This window comes from Drosophila bipectinata, chromosome 2R, assembly GCF_030179905.1.
Source record: "Drosophila bipectinata strain 14024-0381.07 chromosome 2R, DbipHiC1v2, whole genome shotgun sequence".
Lineage (NCBI taxonomy): Eukaryota > Metazoa > Arthropoda > Insecta > Diptera > Drosophilidae > Drosophila > Drosophila bipectinata.
Window position 1 is genome coordinate 10,116,215 of NC_091737.1, and position 17,474 is coordinate 10,133,688.

Consider the following 17,474-nt stretch of genomic DNA (forward strand, 5'->3'; position numbering starts at 1 on the left):
TTTGGTGAATGGAACAAGGAGCGAGTTTACTACATTCAAGGTAAAATGTATGTAAAATTGGTAGCGGCTAAGTATATTTTACACTCACGAGTAGAATACAAGAAATATCGATATATTGATAGTTTGTTATCAAACCTTAGTTCCAAAATAAAGACGCCTTGTTAATTTAACTTTCTTCTTGCGGGTTTTGTGTTTGTGATTACACGTTATAATACGATATTATCTGGACAACGACACCTGCGATGGCCAACAGCACAATTGCGCGCGAATTGGAGCTGAGCGAAAAGAAAATCTGCCGCTTCTGCCTTACGGAGCAGAAGTTGGCCTCAATTTTCGGTCAACATGCACGCATTAAAACCACGGCTAATTTGCCGCTGCAGATAATGGCTATAACGGCGATCGAGGTAAGCGGAAGGTTCCTGGTTGCACTAACTTAAATCTCAGAACCAGGCTAGGAAATCTAACTCGGTGGTTTCTGAACTGACTGCGTTGGCGTCTTGGCTAAGTTTTCCCGGCTATTATACCGCATGCTCCCTTTCCCGCCGGCCGTAAACCCATCCAATGCTGGTCAAGGACATGCCACAAAGTTTAGTCACTTCCTTCAGTGGCTTGCACCGTCCTTAAGCTGTGAAAAACCCATTTCCATCCATTGTTGTGACAACTGTACCAAGAATGATATGTATGTACGTGTGTACATATGTATGTGTGTGGGCCAAGTCCCCTCCGCTGTTTAGAAATGACAGATGACAGCTGCTTTTGGCGCCAAACTTGGGCTATTTTGAAATCAAAATTAGGATTTTGCATAAACATTCAACAATTAAAAATAATATTCAATTCATTTTATTCATATGCGTATAAAATATATATATAATTGTATATATCTTCATTGTATAATCTTATTCAAAAATTTGTGGGTTTGCTGATTGGCAAGAGTTCTTACGTTTAGGAAAATCATAAAGTTAAGTGGGAAACGAATTTCGTCAACCATAAGGCCGAGGGTGGGGGAAATGAGTCGGGATTAATTAATTATGTAATGGTGCTGTTTATCCTTGGGGATAATCACACGTGTCCATCCTATACTAGACTTGAAGTGAATTGGAATCCAAAGTGAATGATTGTTGGGAATTTCAGTTGTCGGTTCGTTTGATTTGAACTTAGCCTAGAAAAGAGATCGTTTAGCCAGCCTTATTGCCATTCGGTTTGTCGCTGAAGCGCAGTATGCGCGTCAGCATTGAGGTGAGGCACGGTATCTGCTTCTGTCGATCCATAATGGGGGTGCCGGGCACGTTCGACTCAAAGTCGATGGCCACACGCTGATTGACGAAAGTGAGCAGGGTGAGGATGTCGTACTTCTTGCCATTCGTGTTGAGCTCTCGGATCAGCGACTGCATAAACCAGGAGCCGTTGTTGATGTTGCGCCAGGAATAGTAGCCTTGAAGTTGGAATAATTAGTCATCTAGTTATCTAATTTGTGCGCAGTACTTACCGGGAATGGTGGAGTAGGAGAAAAGAAAGTCCGAGTGAATGGGTATCTTGTAGCTCATCGAGGAATCGCCATCCGTTTCGGTGGTGGTCTTCTCGAGGGTCATTCCACCATCCAAACGATCGCCCTGGCAGGCTTGGATGAAGAACAGCTTTGGTTTGCCGGCCAGCGTGGGGCAATAGTTGGCCGTAAAGTAGTGCCAGATATTGTCCAGCTTGTACTGCGTGTCCTTGGCGTACAAATAGCCATGTTCTCCGTGCGAGAGAATGGCAACTGCCAGGCAATCGTTGTCCGTGTGATCTTGTGACGCCGCCTTCTCCACATGCTTCAGGATGTCACGAAACTTGCAGTCCTTGTGCACCGACACTTTGAACCCCAGACCTTGGAGGGCCGACTCCAGTTCGGCCGAATCCACATTGGTGCCGGCGCGACTCTTGAGCGAGGGAATATCGAAGAATTCGTGGTTGAAGATGAGGGCCAGACCGCGATTCTTGTGATTCATATTGTACTCGGAGGCGTAACGATCCACGGGCATTCGAGCCACCAGCTTGTTGGCCGGAACGGGCGGTGCGCTGGGGGTTGTGATTATATGAATGTTTAATGGTCGAGTGAATTGGAAGATAAGATAAGTTTTGGTCAAAATTAGCTCTATCAGTAATGATGTGTTTAGTTAGGGTCTTCATGAAAATCTTTTTCCGGTATATATTGCCATAATATTTGAACAATTAGTCGTATGTCAGTACAGTTATAAAATTTAATTAATCATTATTTTATTGATAAGAACTATTGGCTTTTAGGATTTAGGATTGGCTAATGAACTGTGACTCATGGGTAACTTTCTCGAAACAGGTACATGAAAATGCCCAAAACAGGAGTTTACTCTTTTGATTGAGAACTAAAACAAGTAGACTGATAAGGGAATACCAACACAAGTGCAGGGAATGCAGAACATAAATGAGAGAGCGATGAGAGCAAGAGAGTTGAGGCAGACGCTGCACATGGACTTACCCCGCTGCAGTTGCACCACCGCCGACACCAACACCGCTCCCCGGGCAGCCCTTGGCATCGGTATTATCAGCTATAATGCTGCTTCGATTTCCCGCTCCATTCGAGCTGAGAACATTGAAGTTTCTGGTTATGCATTCGTCCGTCATACTGGCTGCCCTCTTTTTTTATTTTATCCGAGGGTCGACTCTCCTTGTGCCTGCTCCTCCTCCTCCTCCTCCGCACTTCTTGTTTTGATTGTTTATTTCTCCTTGTGCGCCGCTTTGCTTTCTGCCTTTCTGCTTTTGTTCTTCGTCTGCCTGTGGGACTGACTGAGCGCCTTCTTTTCAGCCTCTGCTTCTCTTCCTCGAGCTGTTGCGCCCTTTTCTCTATTGTTCTTTAACTTTTAGCGAAAACTTTAACAAACTTTCACAGCACACAGCACAGCTGTTTTTTCAAAATATAGTTGCTTTGAAAATCGTGCGAACGGTAACAAGTGCCCGAATGTCCTTTTATGGGTCTGCCGTGTTCAATCAATCAATTACCGGAGGTTAAGCGTGTTCGCCGCCACTCAAAACAACAATATGTGGTGTGACCAGGTGCAGCATAATAGCGGCTCGACAACCCGCCAACCTATCTGGTCACCTTTTCGGTTGCGACCCAGGCTTATCGTATTTTTGCACCTGCTTATTGACTTCTTGAACCTTATTTATTTTTAAAATTAATTTAAAAAATGATTATTTGAAATTGCCTTTTTTAGGTGGGTGAATACGATGGAATGCCTGCCTACATTTGCCTGGAATGCCGTCTCCTCTTCGAGCACTGCTACCGTTTCAAGCAGATGTGCAAGCGGGCGGAAACTCTGCTCCGCCAGTTTCCTTTGACCGGAACTTGGCCTGCGCCCCTCGAAAAACCGCGAGCTCCAATGGTTGCCGGCCAATCCGGAACATCTCCGACAATAACGGTCCGTACAAAAGATCCCCCACCACCTGTTTCCCCCACTTCGAAACCGAAGAAGCTACTCAACACCATGGCCAAATCCAACAAAGTTATCATTGAAAATGTCGAGATTTTGGAGACGTCTCTGGTCAACCTAAGTCCAACTACTGCGGCAACGATCACAAGTAGTACCACACGTTCGCAGCCCTATCAGCTAAAGGTGGAGAATAACCAAGAGCTCTCCATGGATGATGTGCAAAATATGTTGGAGGATATGGCCAATGAACTGGATGAAATTTCTCCGCCGAAAAAGGATGACTTACCACCACCATCGCCGAAAAAACATAAGGTTTTGAACAAGTCTTCGATTAGAATACTGAACAAGGGACCCGCTGCTCCGATCGAGCCTCGTATAGCCACACCCCAGATCAAAACGGATGAGAGCGGAAATGTGGCCATTGTAACTGAGATCCTGGACCCCAACGCTCTAACGGTGCACGAGGATCTGAAGAAGAACGCCGAGCAAGTTCCAACCAATGTTTTTCCTTGTCCGGATTGCGAGCGTTCCTTCCCGCTGCAGCAGTTGCTCGACATCCATCGGCTGAACCATACGCGAAAGCGTAGCTTCCAGTGTCCCGACTGCGACAAGAGCTTTTATTCAAAGTACGATATGGCCAAGCACACCTTCATCCACACCGGGGAGCGGCCGTTCAAGTGCACTGTCTGCGATAAGGGCTTCACCAGAAAGGCATTGCTCCACCGTCACGAGCGCACTCACACGGACATTCCAAAATTCATTTGTGTCTACTGCGAACGTCCCTTTATTTCGCGCCAGGAGATGGAGAAGCACGCCCAAAGGCATACCAAAAAGCGACCATTCCCATGCGGTGTCTGCGGCAAGTCCTTTGCTTTTAAGCAGGGATTGGAGCGTCACGAGGTGGGTTCTTTATTTCGATTATGCCCTGGATCGTATTTAATCCATTTTTTTGTGTTTTAGGTAATCCACCAATCGAACCTTCCTTTCCCCTGCCAGCATTGCCCCAGGTCCTTCCCAACGGCTTGCAAATTAGCGCGTCATTTGGTGGCTCACGCTGGCAAGAGGGTTTATCCCTGCAAGTATTGTCCCAAATCGTACGTGTTGTCTCACCATCTGTCCCGGCACTTGCGAACCCACAAGCAGGCCACTGCCGACTCGTCCTTTATGTGCAGTGAATGCCGGGAGATGCATAACAGCTATGACAGCTTGCTTGAGCACTCTACGCATCATGCTATGATGACGCTGAAGTGTCCACTCTGCCGCGAAGAGATCGGCGACACCGACGGAGTCGAATCACATATGCAGCTGCACAGGGATAGCGAGCGATTCGCTTGCGAATTCTGTGACCATATCTTCTTGAGCCAGGCACAGGCCCAGAAACACATTGAGGACGACCATGTCGTGGACATGGTTCCATATTATAATGAAGATGAAGGAGAAGGTGAAGGCGAAGGTGAAGTTGAAGGCGATGTTGATGCCGATGTTGTGGAGGAACTGGACCAAGAGCAAAAGGAAGACGTTCAGGACCAATTTGAAATAAAGGAAGAATTCTTGGAAGAGTTTTTGGACGAAGATCTTGACGATTCCGATGCCTCCTTTACACCGACTCCCGCAAAACGGCGTAAATCCAGCCCAGCTAAGGGCAAATCCATTGAAGTTTCGGAAGGCGAAAAGCGAAAGACTCGCAGTCAGGACGTTGCCAAAGTAGACAAGCCTGCTCCAAAGAAAGAAGTAAAGGTTTCTCCCAAACAGGGCCGTTTGGTGGTTAAACAGGGAAAGTGGCAAAAAAATTAATGCTACATGCACATTCATTCCTTGTATTCGTTCTTAGCCTACATATGAAATATATTTTTATGTAACCCACATCGTTTGCTCTTTTTCTGTTTATGAATTTATCAAAGTAATACTTTGGGGGAAGCTAATCTGGGCATTTGTATTGGGATATGGCACCGGGTGATACTATAATCAAGCTTTTAAAAGAAATAAAGTCTAGAATTGACACTGAATGGGTCTTTAAAAGAGCTCCAAAGTTAGAACAACTCACATTCACACATTTTAGACACATCCTTTCAGTTATATACCTTTTGGCCTTCCCACACCACAGCTCCTGGGTGTCATGCACTCGTGGATTTAGTTCTTTATTGAAGCGCCAACATCATCTTGTGTTTTGGTTATTTATGTGTGTATTTCCGCCTAAAGTTCAGTTTACATTAACGATTACATACTGGACGACCCCGCTCCGAAATGCGAAGTACCCAACAAGTGCATCCCCATTAACGGAATTGGTGGCTATTTAGTGCTCATAGCCATCGGGCAGAGGGTTGACATGGGGGTTGTGGAACAAGCTCTTGTTGCCCTCGCCCCAAGGGAAACGCTTCTCACGGCGGCGAAGGTAGTCGTACTTGACGAATTCCTGGCGGGGCTTGTCGTGCTCCTCCTGGTGCTTCAGGTAGGCATTCAGCATGCACAGTCCCACGGCGGGCACGGCCACGAAGAAGGACAGGCGCTTCCACACCTTGTAGCCACCTGAAAAAAGAAAAGGAATATTGTTATAAGAGGACCTCTCCAGCCATCCATCGATCTTGCCCAACAAATTACATAACCTTAACCTTACAAAATCCGGGAATGGGCTCTCGGAGGACACTTACCGGAGTGCTCACCAGCCACGGCGGCAGTGCCGGACATGTTCCTGGCGGCGGTAGCGCCAAATTGGCGACGAATTGCGTGGTTGAGAACAGCAGACATATTTCCCTTCGATTCTGGTCCGAATGAAAATTTGCTATTTTGACAAGTAAATAGGGATGGGAGGAGTTATCAGACACGAAATATCGAAATGTTCGATAAATAAAATTAACATAGCAAAAGTAAAATTATAATAAAAGCATGTTTTTGTGGTAAATAATTATAATAATGTCTGTATAATTGGTTTAATTATAACCATAATTAAAAATAACAAAAATTCCTAAAAAAAAATCGAAACCATCAGCCCTGGTCTGGTGTTCCACCCCTGGTCAGGGCTGGAAAATACTTGGTCGGTTCGCAGCTCTGCTTCTTCTGTTTGCCTTCTCACATTCGACAACAACAACGTGTCGCGTAATTATTTTTCCATATTGTTGATACAAAAACGGCGCATTAAATTGTAAATACACCTTATCCACATCCTCGCTTCTGCCAACCATAGAAGTAGAACCAACAGCGCTGGAAGAGCGCAACCCCACGATCTTAAAAGCAAAAGAACCGACAGTCAAATATCAGCAAGGACGGAAAAATCGCAAATCGAAAGCAAAGTGAAAAGTCATTAAAATAGGCGAACATACTAATTGAAGCTAATAAGGCAAACACCGAAAGCCATTCTGATTCCCTGTACTTCATCAAATTCTCACTAGACAATACCAATAAATCGAAACGGAAAAGTATTAGAAGGAGACCCCCTCAAGGAGAGGAAACTTATAGAATAAAAACTTGCTACAATGGCTGCCAATAACTTGCGACAGATTCCGCTTACTTGCTCCGGACACACGCGTCCCGTGGTGCATCTGGATTTCAGCGACATCTGTGACAGCGGCTACTTTCTCATCTCGGCGTGCAAAGGTGAGAAAAGTGGAGGAAAATCGCATGCGACACGGCGTCCTCGCGGTCTATTAATAGTCAATGTCCGCCGAAGCACAGTGGGCTCGGCCATTCAAAAGTTTCGCCAAAATATGATTTATTATGTTCACTTAATTTGAAGTGTTTGTCGAACAATCGAGGCAGTAAATTGTTTTCGAGCATGAATAGGTGTTTTCTCAAGAAAACGGCAGTAGTTTGTTTATTGCCCAGTTTGTTTGTTTACTTTGAATTCGAGGTGAAATTAAACTAGTTTTTAGTTTAGTTTAGGAAGTCTTCTTTTTGCTAAACAATCTCCAAAAATGTTTATTAATTAATGAATATTTAGTACTTAAGGACATTTAGTAGCAGAGTTAACAAATAACCTTTTAGAGATAAGATGCTGCATCAGCAAAACATATGTATTAAGTTCCGATAAACACGGTTCGGCTCGGTGTCTAGCCTGCTCGTCGCCTTGACCCAAATGCAAAGTCATTCATTGCGAGCGAAACCTGTTTGCTGCGAACCCTTTTCCCGCCACTCGCATGCTACAAATTTCACGTTCTTTGCCTTGAGGTGTCACAGGCTAGTCGATGCTAGTGCTATTCGCCATATGCCCCATACGATTTTGTTTGTGCTTAGCACTTACTGCCTTTCGTAAAATGAGTTGTGTTTATGCGGAAAGAGCCGCCAGTTGACATATTCCCATTGCAAGTTCAAGTTAAATTCGTTATCGCCTTTTCAATGTACTGGCTTCCCCTTGTTTAGCAACTTTTTCGAAACTGCTGCTCGTTTGTGCGTTCAGGAAGCACCTTGAAACTTCTATATTTATATGCAGTAAGTATGCAGCTGCTCGGCTGTCTGTCTGTCTGGATGATTCCAACTGCGGAATACCCTTTTCAGGAAAGGAATGAAACTATTTAATGGAATTATAGATTCAAGAACCAATTAGCATTCTAATAACTGACATTTATTAGAAACAAGGCCTCTAAAACGAGTAAAAAGACCTCAATAAATTATTCTTTTTAATAGTGTTTGCTTTTCTAATGCATTCCCACTATATTAATTACGAGTAAACATTTCCCAGGCCAATAAATAATCAAATACATAATCAAAAACTGATAACAGTTTACATTTCGACAAAACAAAAAGTGAAAACATGTAGCATTGATCGAACTAACAAGCAATCTGTCGTGAAAATGCCGTACCCTCCGATTTCCGATCTGCCCACGGCCCGATGCAGTGGAAGTGACGTGAACTTGGGCAGCCCGCTTACATGATATTGCGTTCGCGAGCGTCAGTCGGGTCGTTGGCCTTGGGGAAGGCATTGAGTCAAGGTGGCTTCCGATTTGCTCCTCGCCCCTCCGATTCACTCGCTAATTTATGCACACGAGCATCCCGGCGAACGTGTCTGCAACTAACCAAGTGTTCTCCTTAGAGTCAAATTAAAGTGGAAATCGCCATTAACATTGTAATTTAAGTTCGCGTAGATTATTAAGCATACATGCATAATGTGCATTGATATTCATTTAATTATTTCAGATGGCAGTCCAATGCTGCGTCATGGCGATACCGGCGATTGGGTGGGCACCTTTGAGGGCCACAAGGGTGCCGTTTGGAACGCCACCCTCAACCGGAATGCTACTCTGGCTGCCTCCGGAGCGGCGGACTTTACAGGAAAGGTGTGGAATGCGGTGACTGGGGCCGAGATCCACAGCTTTCAACACAAGCACATCGTCAAGAGCGTGGCCTTCGATGCAGACTCCGAGAATGTGGTGACCGGGAGCAACGAGAGGCTGGTAAGGGTCTTCAACTTGGAGCAACCGAATGCACAGCCGGAAGAGTACGCTGGACACACGGGCTCCATTAAGCGAGCGCTCTTTTGCCGCGGCGACAAGTGCATCATCTCAGCGGCCGAGGACAAGACGGTGCGCTTGTGGGACCGCATGACGGGCATTGAGGTGCAGCGTCTGCAGTTCCCCAACAACCCAAACAGCCTGGAGATTTCGCGTGATAACCACATCTTGACGATTGCACATGGATCGTCAGTGAGCTTCTGGGAGATAGACTCTATGAAGAAGCTAAAGGAGGTGAAAGTGCCGACGAACGTTTCGTCCGCCAGTTTGCATCCGGACAAGCACGTCTTTGTCTGCGGCGGCGAGGACTTTAAGATGTACAAGTTTGACTTTATCACAGGCAATGAAATCGGTAAGAAAAATACTCCAAAATATCATATATTTTAAACTAAATGGCATTCGTTTTCAGAATCCTTCAAGGGTCATTTTGGGCCCGTGCACAGTGTGAAATTCAGCCCGGACGGCGAGCTGTACGCCAGCGGTTCCGAGGACGGTACCCTCCGCCTTTGGCAGACTACTGTTGGCAAAACCTACGGTCTGTGGAAGTGCACGGAGCCTACGGACATGGGAAACTCACTCAACTCGCCCCGTGAAGTGCAGGCAAACTGATGTTGGCGCAGCAAGAGTCGCTGCTACACGCCCCACGTCGCCCACCGCAAGGGCACGTGATTCGGAGCTACGGCTGAGATCCATTTTGCCCCCAAAACGTGAGAACAACTTTCGTTTCTTGTGGGCTACAACAACGATATTTCATATTCCAACGCTGAACTTCTCATTGGCATTAAATGATAATCACAAAAAAAAACTACATTGTGAAATGCAATAGAAATAAATAACTTAAGTTTCTCAGTTGTGACAGTGGATAAATGCTATGTCGCACGAAATGGAATTAGATGTGGGTGCCCGTGGCCCAGCCGTGCAGGTAGATTGTGGTGAAGTTGAGCAAGGTCTCGCCCTGGTGGATGTCTGGACGGTTTTGGAGGTGGTCAAACCAGCGGGACAGGTTCAGATAGGCCTCTTTGTCCACAGGAGAAAGGGATTTCTGGAAAGAATACTTATTGGAAACTCTTAGCTATTATGGATTTTTGAATCCCTTACCACAAGATCATAGATGGCGTAATACACTGCTAGGTCGGCCAGAGTGATGAAGTGCCCTACCAGGTAGGATTTGCTGGCAAAGAGTTTGTTAAAGTCGGACAGCAGTTGTTTTGACACGTGTTTGTCCTTGGATCCGGGCGCCACGTAGAGAACTGAGAACTCGATCCACTGATAGACTTGTGCCTCCACCTCACGCGATACCTTGCTGTTTTGGGCCGTCTCTGACTTAGATTCCTTGGCCAGACTCTCCAAAATAGTGGCGAATCCAGCCACGGTTTTTTTTTGGCCACTGGTCCGGGTTACGACCTTCACAACAGAAAATAAATTGATGCGGCCATGAGAACCAAGATTGTTTAAGTGGAATATGAAAGGTATACCTGTTCCTCGTTCAGTTGCACCTTTCCGGGATTGACCCCCAAGCAATGGGCAATCTTTTGGACAGTTGCAACGTCGCACATGGTGGGGATAATCAAAAAATTATGTAGCTTGCAAAAATCACATACAACAAGCTACCAGTGTTGGTAAGATAGTGAGCAAGCCCCATATAAGCAGTCTGGCAACGCCCATTCCTACTACTCACGGTCACACTTTACCGCCAATTTAAGATTTAAAAAAAATAAAACATTTATATGGATAGATCTTTTATTATTAGATCTTTTTAGAATGAATTTCATTTTATTATGTCCTAGTAATATTTCCCTGGACAGACTTAGCTAAAGCTTCATACGTGACATCATATTGCAACAGGAAGATGAAGAAGTCGGCAGAGGCCACCAAAAGCTATAGAAAAAGTTATAATAAAAGCAAAGAAAAAAAAAAAATGTTTTAAAAGTTTAATGCAGAATTATGGAAAATAAATTTATGAATCGCATAAGGTATTCCGCTCCAGAATCGGTTGATTATTGGCTGAGATATGGGCATCAATGAAGGCCATATTTTTCCCAACCAGTTTCGAGGTTTTTTTGTTGTTGACCAAAAATTTAAGATATAATATATTCTTATATTTTGATGCAGATTTAAAAAGAATCGATCTACAAATCGTTCATGGTATTTCCCCCAACAATCGGATGATTATTGACAAAGCTATGGCCATCGCAGTGTGGCATATTGGGCCCTCATGGGTTTTTGTGAATTTGGGAAGGGGGTCCCCTAGAAATTTTGAAAAAAAATTTAAAAAATAAGATGTTCTTAGATTTTGATGAAGATTCATAAAGAATCGATTTACAAATCGGTTAAGGTATTCCCCTCAACAATCGGATGATTATTGACAAAGCTATGGCCATCGCAGTGTGGCATATTGGGCCCTCATGGGTTTTTGTGAATTTGGGAAGGGGGTCCCATAGAAATTTTGAAAAAAAATTTAAAAAATAAGATGTTCTTAGATTTTGATGCAGATTCATAAAGAATCGATCTACAAATCGTTTAAGGTATTCCCCTCAACAAACGGATGATTATTGACAAAGATATGGCCATCGCAGTGTGGCATATTGGGCCCTCATGGGATTTGTGAATTTTGGAAGGGAGTCCCCTAGAAATGTTGATAAAAAATTTAAAAAATAAGATGTTCTTAGATTTTGATGAAGATTCATAAAGAATCGATTTACAAATCGGTTAAGGTATTCCCCTCAACAATCGGATGATTATTGACAAAGCTATGGCCATCGCAGTGTGGCATATTGGGCCCTCATGGGTTTTTGTGAATTTGGGAAGGGGGTCCCATAGAAATTTTGAAAAAAAATTTAAAAAATAAGATGTTCTTAGATTTTGATGCAGATTCATAAAGAATCGATCTACAAATCGTTTAAGGTATTCCCCTCAACAATCGGATGAATATTGACAAAGATATGACCAGCGCAGTGTGGCATATTGGGCCCTCATGGGTTTTTGTGACTTTTGGAAGGGAGTCCCCTAGAAATTTAAAAAAAAAATTAAAAAAAAAGATGTTCTTAGATTTTGATGCAGATTCATAAAGAATCGATCTACAAATCGTTTAAGGTATTCCCCTCCACAATCGGATGATTATTGACAAAGATATGGCCATCGCAGTGTGGCATATTGGGCACTCATGGGATTTGTGAATTTTGGAAGGGAGTCCCCTAGAAATTTGGATAAAAAATATAAAAAATAAGACAAAGATATGGATAAAATGACAAAGATATGGCCATCGCAGTGGGGCTTATTGGGCCCTTAGATTTAGAGGCAGGATTGTGGAGAACCAATCTGCAAATCGTTTAAGTTATTCCTTAAAATGTGCTGATGATTTTGATGGGGGACAAATTGACTTTCCAAATTGAATTAGTTTAAAACTCACAGTTGTTAAGAATTTCAGATCCAGGGAAATGATACCTGCCGCAACATGCTGGCGCACATCGGTAGTCAACTGAAGGATAAAGTGGTTAAAGATGTCCTGGAGATCAATATGCGGATTCGGGGTTCCGTTTAATACAATCAAGCACCTGGTATGCTAGAAGAATAAGTTTAAAAATAAAAATTTCATAAGGAACGCCATTTTAGCTTACCTCTCCCAGAACCTTCTGGTTAAAATACAGGATGCTTAAAACTTTTCCCATGTGCATGGCTAACCAAAGAAGCATATATATCCCATTGGGCCAGTTGGAGAGGGCTGGGTTCTCCACTCCTTGGTACACCAGAAACAGAACCAAATTAAAGTTCAGGAAACAGCCCACGAAGAGCAGCACAATGGAGTACTGATAGTTTCGGTTGACAAGTCTGGTGAAGTGCGTCAACTCCGCGTGCTGTAATCGAAACTTCTGAATCTCTGCTTTTCGTGGTATAGCCAACAAGTACAGCTCCCGTTCTAAATAATCTGTAACCTTTTCCTGCCGCCAAGCAATTTCCCGAAGCAGCACATAATACTGGACAAAGGAAAGGCTACTGATAATATTGGGCATAACGAAGCTAGTGATGCTTAGGATCGCTCTGTGAACATCGCATTTTTTGCTCCAAAAATCAACGCATATTGCCAGGCAGGTAAACGTCCAGACCAGCAGGAGTTGGAATCGAATGAATCTCTTGCTTCGTCTGCTATCAATGCTATAACCTCGTTCCATATCCGATTTAACTATGTCCTCTAGGACGTAAGAAATTCGGTGTCTCCATTGAAGTGTTAGTAAGAGGATAGAAGCAATATGAATTATGTAGATTCCGGATTCCACGGCGTTTAAATACCGATCGAGTGAAACCTTTTGAAGTGTAATCCGTGTGAACTCCCAGTATGAGACAAGGGCGAAGAACCCATACCATGATGCCATCCAAATCAAATGGAGAAGGTGGTGGACTCTGCTCCGACAGCCTCGCAGAATGGATATTGGAGCTGTACAAGAAATAACAGAAATCAGGAGCAGGCCATTTAAAGTCCTTTGAAGTTGATGGTATTTTCCCATATATTGCTGAATGTGACTAGGTGGTCTGTAAATTTAAGAGATTATTTTATACAAAAATAAAATCAAAAATGTTTACTTACCCTTTAAGTAACCAAGCCCTCAGCTTGTAATTTCTGGATGAGATTTTCTTTGGCTTCCACATCATGACTGACGAAGAAATAGGAATTCTATGGCATTTTAGTCCTTCATTTAGCTCCTTCATAAGCTTCATTAATCATTTGTACTAAACGAAAGCCTTTATACTCCTTGCCATCATTAACCATTGACACCTCGAGATGAGCACTTCGAATTCCCTCCTGACCGTGAGTAGGTTCCTTGGAGTGGCTGCGTTGGGAAAAAGAGGTCCCATCCGGTGGATCCACTGCGTCTGGTGCCTGTCTCTGGTCTGCTACGTCTGGATTGCTAGCATCTATAAATGCCTGAGCTTCAAGTCCGCAATGCCAACTATTGAAAAGATTCTTTATCTAATGGAATTCCCTGGTAATATGGCAGTAACTGGATTTCTGGCTTATTATGCTTTAAGAAATCGTCCTTGTGCCCAGGACACAGAGCTGCAGATTCATCGCTTTGTTGGTGGACTGGAATCCAAGGTTGCTAAACTTATCTATCGGAGACATTGCCAGAGGAGCCTTCAGCTTGTATGGGTGGTAATAGCCTTTCATGTTCTTTGCGCCCTGGTGGACATTGGAACCTTTAACTTCGACTGGTGTGCAACTGCTTTTAGTAACAGCATCTACAACCTGCCAGCTCTGATGATGAGCTTGGGCATACTCCAGTATGTCCAACCCGTCCATATACTGGGACTTTTGCTGGAGAACTTAAGGATGCGCCTGGAGGAACTAAAGCTACACCAGAGACCACCGATTAGTGCCACCAAATTGGACGCCGACTACGAAGCCGCTTTTGGAGTTCTTGTGGATGCGGGCGGTTGTTCAGGTCTACTTCTGGAGGAGTTGCGCACCATGTGCTATACCATAGACCAACTGCACAAAAAGCTGATGGACAAGTTTGGAATATTCCTGCTGCTGAACTTTGCCAACTCCCTGACCAGCTTCTGCGTGGAACTCTATCTGGTTTTTAATTTCTTCGAGACGCCTCTCTGGGAGGAGTCCTTGTTGCTAATTTATCGACTGCTCTGGTTATGTATGCATGGTGGTCGTATTTGGCTAATCCTGGCGGTCAACACATGGATTTTAGAACAGGTAGTACTTATGGTCATGTGTTAATTTTGACTCGCATCCATCTATCCATAGAAGTGTCATCTTTTCCAACTGATAAATGAACTGGAGGTGTGCAGTTCCCATTTGGAGCGCATTATTAATCGTTTTCTGTTTCAATTACAAACTAGTCTGAGCCAACCCCCGGAGGCATGTGGAATCATTCCGCTGGACACTCTTGAAGTGGGTGGGGTAAGTCCGTGGTCGTCTAACAATTAACCCTTTTTCGGACAATTAGTCTATCCCCATTGTCCTCTGACAGTTCATCGGAGTCCTGATGGCCATTGTTATATTCCTGATTCAAATCGGCCTTGGAAATAAATCGCTAATGGGAGTGGCCTTGAACAGATCCAACTGGGTGTATGTTTGAATTTATATACAAAACACACTGAATAAATGCAATATAAGTTTGTGTTATCCTGATGGAGTCCTGGGTTGTGTTTTGTAATTCCCGCCAATGAAAACCAAAAAGGTTTTTGCTTTCAGTTCGATTTCCATTTGAATAAAAGGGCTATCTCCTTGGATTTCTTACTCATTTGGTCAAAATGGCTGGTAGAAGACTGTTTTTGTGGGTGAGGCTGATCTTAGCCAGAGTCGTTCGCAGCTCGACACCTTTTCTTCGAAGACTTATGGTTATCTTCGGAGCCTGTTTAGCCCGAATAAGGGAGGTGGTGGCCATGGCTGGTGCAGAGACTGGTCTTCTAGCCATCTCCTTGATCGTCCACCGTCGTCTTCACGCCCTGGAGCGAGCTTTGTGGCTGGGAGTCGTGCTGGCCAGTGTCATTACCGCCCTGATAATTAGTAACGTCCAACTGGGTCGCTACTTCACCTCACCGACGGTGATCTCCGTGGATCGGGACTATCGTGGTTGGAACGGATCCCTTCCAGCTGTTACGCTGTGTTACTACGACCACATCGACTCCTTCAAGGCCAATGAGTATATCCAGGAAGTGTGGAACGTGTCCATCATCGATGAGGATTACTTTTATTTCATGGACTTCCTCTATGCGGTGGTCAACGCCACCGCAGGGAACTACGCGGAGCTGGTCAAGTTTGCCGAGGATGAGCGCTTCGATTCGATTGATCTGTATGAGATGATCACGCGAGTGGACCGACCCTTTGAACAGGTCATCAGTAGCTTCGACGCCAATTTCGATGTCCACGTCCAGATGGTGATGACGGAGCGGGGATCATGCTATGCCATCAATTCTCCCATGTCGACGGTTCTCAGTGGCCAGTGAGTATATCCTTTTAACTTGTATTTCTTTGGATTAAATCACATTATCCATATACTACATATCCTTTTCAGACCCGTTGCCTATGAGTTGATGCCTCAGCCCTTGTCCTGCCAATATGGCAAGCAGCAGTGCTACATCCGAATGGATCTGTATGAGAGTACGGGTGTGGTAAGTGATACACAATGGTCTCCATTCAAATCGATTTTAAATCTCAATGAACAACCTTGCAGCTGGATGTCCATTCGCCGTTTGAAGTCTCAGCCTCAGAGGCGAACATTGTGGCTTTGCACAAGTCCGACGAGATAACTGCCTCGTTCAAGGTGCTGGAAACGGTGTAAGTAGACCACTTCCAGACGGCACCCAGACTATAAGGGAATTAATTTATATTTTAACTAATCCCCAGGGCATCGAAAAACTTACGCCAACTGAGCGTGGCGCAGCGCAAGTGTGTTTTCAACAACGAGGAGACATCCAACCTGAAGGTATATAAAATTACATATATATTTTTAAATAAATATATATATATTTAGTAAATAGATTACCCCAAGATGCTGATATAGAGCGATGGCCTGCGTTTCGGGTGGGCGAATAAACAAATTTCTTGAGTCAAAAGTGCAGCTCCAGATAAGACCTGAGTTACGGATCAAGAAACTCATATCTCCCCATGTCTTTATTGCATAAAACACGTTTTTTTTTCTACATATATTTGTCTAAGATAACATTCTTTATTTTATCTCAGCAAATATAATTTTAAACAAGATATAATAGGGCTTTATATTTGTCACTGAGTATGGAGGGATGTATTTAATTTATTGGCATTCTTGTTAAATATTTCTATTTAAATGTATTATCTTTAAACTATTTCCCAGATCTACAGCAAATCCTTGTGCCTCGCTAGATGCCGTGCTGTAATGGCTTTGGAAATGTGCAACTGTGTACCATTTTTCTATCCTTATGTGGAGGGACCTAGCTGCAATCCGGCTGGATTCGAGTGCCTGCTGGACTTCAAGTGGCCCATCTGGGCGCTGCACATCTGCAAGTGCCCCTCCACCTGCACCGAGATCGAGTACACCATGCAGACGGTGAAGAAGAGCTCCTGGGGCGTCAAGAACAACGAGGAGGTGGTCAGCAGCGAGACAGCCACCTCCAGCTTCCGCTGGGATCTGATTCCACCCAAGGTGAGACTGCGTCGGGATGTGGTCTACAGTTTTGAGGATTTGGTGGGTAGGTATTTAAAGAGTTTTAATTCCGAAAACCTATAACCTCTTCTCATTTTATTTAAAGTATCATTTGGCGGTGTCCTGGCTCTTTTTGTGGGCGTGAGTGTGATGGGTCTGGTGGAGATGGGCCACGTGATCATTTACAATCTTCTGCTGGACTTGTTTACATTCCTCTGCTGGATGTTTGCCAAAGTAAGGCAATGTTACCAAAAAGGCAACCGCAAATCGGTGGCGAACCGCATCCATAACCACGGCTTGGAGCACCACCACCAGCTGGAGGAGGAGCAGCAGCGTCTCTCTTTGGCAGACACCGCTGAACTGCCGCCGTTCGACTATGTGAATTGATAAGCGACAATTAGCTGGCAACCCAAATGCGGTCAAAAGTTTAATGTTACTCGGGCGGGGGAGTGGAA

At 44.3% G+C, this 17,474-nt stretch overlaps 8 protein-coding genes across 8 annotated transcripts; 4 read left to right on the forward strand and 4 right to left on the reverse strand.

Moving 5' to 3' along the window:
• Positions 1–95: 95 nt before the first annotated feature.
• On the forward strand, positions 96–6,206 carry pita. Its single transcript, XM_017252827.3, has 3 exons — positions 96–404; positions 3,228–4,343; positions 4,404–6,206. Exons 1-3 carry the CDS (start codon positions 243–245, stop codon positions 5,235–5,237), a joined length of 2,112 nt encoding a protein of 703 aa, XP_017108316.2. The 5' UTR covers positions 96–242; the 3' UTR covers positions 5,238–6,206.
• On the reverse strand, positions 825–3,061 carry Dcp-1 (Death caspase-1). The gene is made up of 3 exons (XM_017252828.3): positions 2,492–3,061; positions 1,487–2,055; positions 825–1,432 (listed from the first exon to the last, which is right to left on the reverse strand). The coding sequence occupies exons 1-3, from the start codon at positions 2,635–2,637 to the stop codon at positions 1,176–1,178; spliced, it is 972 nt and encodes a 323-aa protein (XP_017108317.2). The 5' UTR covers positions 2,638–3,061; the 3' UTR covers positions 825–1,175.
• On the reverse strand, positions 5,568–6,249 carry levy. The gene is made up of 2 exons (XM_017252832.3): positions 6,092–6,249; positions 5,568–5,969 (listed from the first exon to the last, which is right to left on the reverse strand). The coding sequence occupies exons 1-2, from the start codon at positions 6,186–6,188 to the stop codon at positions 5,737–5,739; spliced, it is 330 nt and encodes a 109-aa protein (XP_017108321.1). The 5' UTR covers positions 6,189–6,249; the 3' UTR covers positions 5,568–5,736.
• A 232-nt stretch (positions 6,250–6,481) lies between these two features.
• On the forward strand, positions 6,482–9,733 carry wmd (serine-threonine kinase receptor-associated protein wmd). Its single transcript, XM_017253086.3, has 3 exons — positions 6,482–7,034; positions 8,571–9,236; positions 9,294–9,733. The coding sequence occupies exons 1-3, from the start codon at positions 6,914–6,916 to the stop codon at positions 9,491–9,493; spliced, it is 987 nt and encodes a 328-aa protein (XP_017108575.1). The 5' UTR covers positions 6,482–6,913; the 3' UTR covers positions 9,494–9,733.
• On the reverse strand, positions 9,703–10,517 carry AIMP3 (aaRS-interacting multifunctional protein 3). Its single transcript, XM_017253087.3, has 3 exons — positions 10,360–10,517; positions 9,983–10,288; positions 9,703–9,926 (listed from the first exon to the last, which is right to left on the reverse strand). Exons 1-3 carry the CDS (start codon positions 10,438–10,440, stop codon positions 9,774–9,776), a joined length of 540 nt encoding a protein of 179 aa, XP_017108576.2. The 5' UTR covers positions 10,441–10,517; the 3' UTR covers positions 9,703–9,773.
• A 105-nt stretch (positions 10,518–10,622) lies between these two features.
• Positions 10,623–15,434, reverse strand: Gr59f (Gustatory receptor 59f). Its single transcript, XM_017252377.3, has 4 exons — positions 13,467–15,434; positions 12,502–13,411; positions 12,294–12,446; positions 10,623–10,762 (listed from the first exon to the last, which is right to left on the reverse strand). The coding sequence occupies exons 1-4, from the start codon at positions 13,595–13,597 to the stop codon at positions 10,661–10,663; spliced, it is 1,296 nt and encodes a 431-aa protein (XP_017107866.3). The 5' UTR covers positions 13,598–15,434; the 3' UTR covers positions 10,623–10,660.
• On the forward strand, positions 13,662–14,973 carry Gr59e (Gustatory receptor 59e). The gene is made up of 3 exons (XM_017252958.2): positions 13,662–14,588; positions 14,640–14,795; positions 14,866–14,973. Exons 1-3 carry the CDS (start codon positions 13,662–13,664, stop codon positions 14,971–14,973), a joined length of 1,191 nt encoding a protein of 396 aa, XP_017108447.2.
• On the forward strand, positions 15,149–17,417 carry ppk3 (pickpocket 3). The gene is made up of 6 exons (XM_017252956.3): positions 15,149–15,840; positions 15,913–16,009; positions 16,072–16,175; positions 16,245–16,323; positions 16,711–17,065; positions 17,126–17,417. The coding sequence occupies exons 1-6, from the start codon at positions 15,149–15,151 to the stop codon at positions 17,404–17,406; spliced, it is 1,608 nt and encodes a 535-aa protein (XP_017108445.2). The 3' UTR covers positions 17,407–17,417.
• The last annotated feature ends 57 nt before the right edge of the window (positions 17,418–17,474 follow it).

What these genes read in the sequence shown, in the direction of transcription:
- pita (XM_017252827.3), top strand. Translation starts at nt 243, where the DNA reads ATGGCCAACAGCACAATTGCGCGCGAATTGGAGCTGAGCGAAAAGAAA. An exon ending in TGGCTATAACGGCGATCGAG is followed by an intron (nt 405 to 3,227) that starts GTAAGCGGAAGG and finishes TGCCTTTTTTAG; the next exon opens with GTGGGTGAATACGATGGAAT. An exon ending in AGGGATTGGAGCGTCACGAG is followed by an intron (nt 4,344 to 4,403) that starts GTGGGTTCTTTA and finishes TTTGTGTTTTAG; the next exon opens with GTAATCCACCAATCGAACCT.
- Dcp-1 (XM_017252828.3), bottom strand. Translation starts at nt 2,637, where the DNA reads ATGACGGACGAATGCATAACCAGAAACTTCAATGTTCTCAGCTCGAAT. An exon ending in GGTGGTGCAACTGCAGCGGG is followed by an intron (nt 2,056 to 2,491) that starts GTAAGTCCATGT and finishes CACAACCCCCAG; the next exon opens with CGCACCGCCCGTTCCGGCCA. An exon ending in CTCCTACTCCACCATTCCCG is followed by an intron (nt 1,433 to 1,486) that starts GTAAGTACTGCG and finishes TCCAACTTCAAG; the next exon opens with GCTACTATTCCTGGCGCAAC.
- levy (XM_017252832.3), bottom strand. Translation starts at nt 6,188, where the DNA reads ATGTCTGCTGTTCTCAACCACGCAATTCGTCGCCAATTTGGCGCTACC. An exon ending in CGTGGCTGGTGAGCACTCCG is followed by an intron (nt 5,970 to 6,091) that starts GTAAGTGTCCTC and finishes TTCTTTTTTCAG; the next exon opens with GTGGCTACAAGGTGTGGAAG.
- wmd (XM_017253086.3), top strand. Translation starts at nt 6,914, where the DNA reads ATGGCTGCCAATAACTTGCGACAGATTCCGCTTACTTGCTCCGGACAC. An exon ending in TCTCATCTCGGCGTGCAAAG is followed by an intron (nt 7,035 to 8,570) that starts GTGAGAAAAGTG and finishes TAATTATTTCAG; the next exon opens with ATGGCAGTCCAATGCTGCGT. An exon ending in TATCACAGGCAATGAAATCG is followed by an intron (nt 9,237 to 9,293) that starts GTAAGAAAAATA and finishes ATTCGTTTTCAG; the next exon opens with AATCCTTCAAGGGTCATTTT.
- AIMP3 (XM_017253087.3), bottom strand. Translation starts at nt 10,440, where the DNA reads ATGTGCGACGTTGCAACTGTCCAAAAGATTGCCCATTGCTTGGGGGTC. An exon ending in TGCAACTGAACGAGGAACAG is followed by an intron (nt 10,289 to 10,359) that starts GTATACCTTTCA and finishes TCTGTTGTGAAG; the next exon opens with GTCGTAACCCGGACCAGTGG. An exon ending in ACGCCATCTATGATCTTGTG is followed by an intron (nt 9,927 to 9,982) that starts GTAAGGGATTCA and finishes TATTCTTTCCAG; the next exon opens with AAATCCCTTTCTCCTGTGGA.
- Gr59f (XM_017252377.3), bottom strand. Translation starts at nt 13,597, where the DNA reads ATGAAGCTTATGAAGGAGCTAAATGAAGGACTAAAATGCCATAGAATT. An exon ending in ACCAGAAGGTTCTGGGAGAG is followed by an intron (nt 12,447 to 12,501) that starts GTAAGCTAAAAT and finishes TTATTCTTCTAG; the next exon opens with CATACCAGGTGCTTGATTGT. An exon ending in ATCTGAAATTCTTAACAACT is followed by an intron (nt 10,763 to 12,293) that starts GTGAGTTTTAAA and finishes CTTTTTCTATAG; the next exon opens with CTTTTGGTGGCCTCTGCCGA.
- Gr59e (XM_017252958.2), top strand. Translation starts at nt 13,662, where the DNA reads ATGAGCACTTCGAATTCCCTCCTGACCGTGAGTAGGTTCCTTGGAGTG. An exon ending in ACACATGGATTTTAGAACAG is followed by an intron (nt 14,589 to 14,639) that starts GTAGTACTTATG and finishes ATCTATCCATAG; the next exon opens with AAGTGTCATCTTTTCCAACT. An exon ending in ACACTCTTGAAGTGGGTGGG is followed by an intron (nt 14,796 to 14,865) that starts GTAAGTCCGTGG and finishes GTCCTCTGACAG; the next exon opens with TTCATCGGAGTCCTGATGGC.
- ppk3 (XM_017252956.3), top strand. Translation starts at nt 15,149, where the DNA reads ATGGCTGGTAGAAGACTGTTTTTGTGGGTGAGGCTGATCTTAGCCAGA. An exon ending in TGTATGAGAGTACGGGTGTG is followed by an intron (nt 16,010 to 16,071) that starts GTAAGTGATACA and finishes ACAACCTTGCAG; the next exon opens with CTGGATGTCCATTCGCCGTT. An exon ending in TTCAAGGTGCTGGAAACGGT is followed by an intron (nt 16,176 to 16,244) that starts GTAAGTAGACCA and finishes ACTAATCCCCAG; the next exon opens with GGCATCGAAAAACTTACGCC.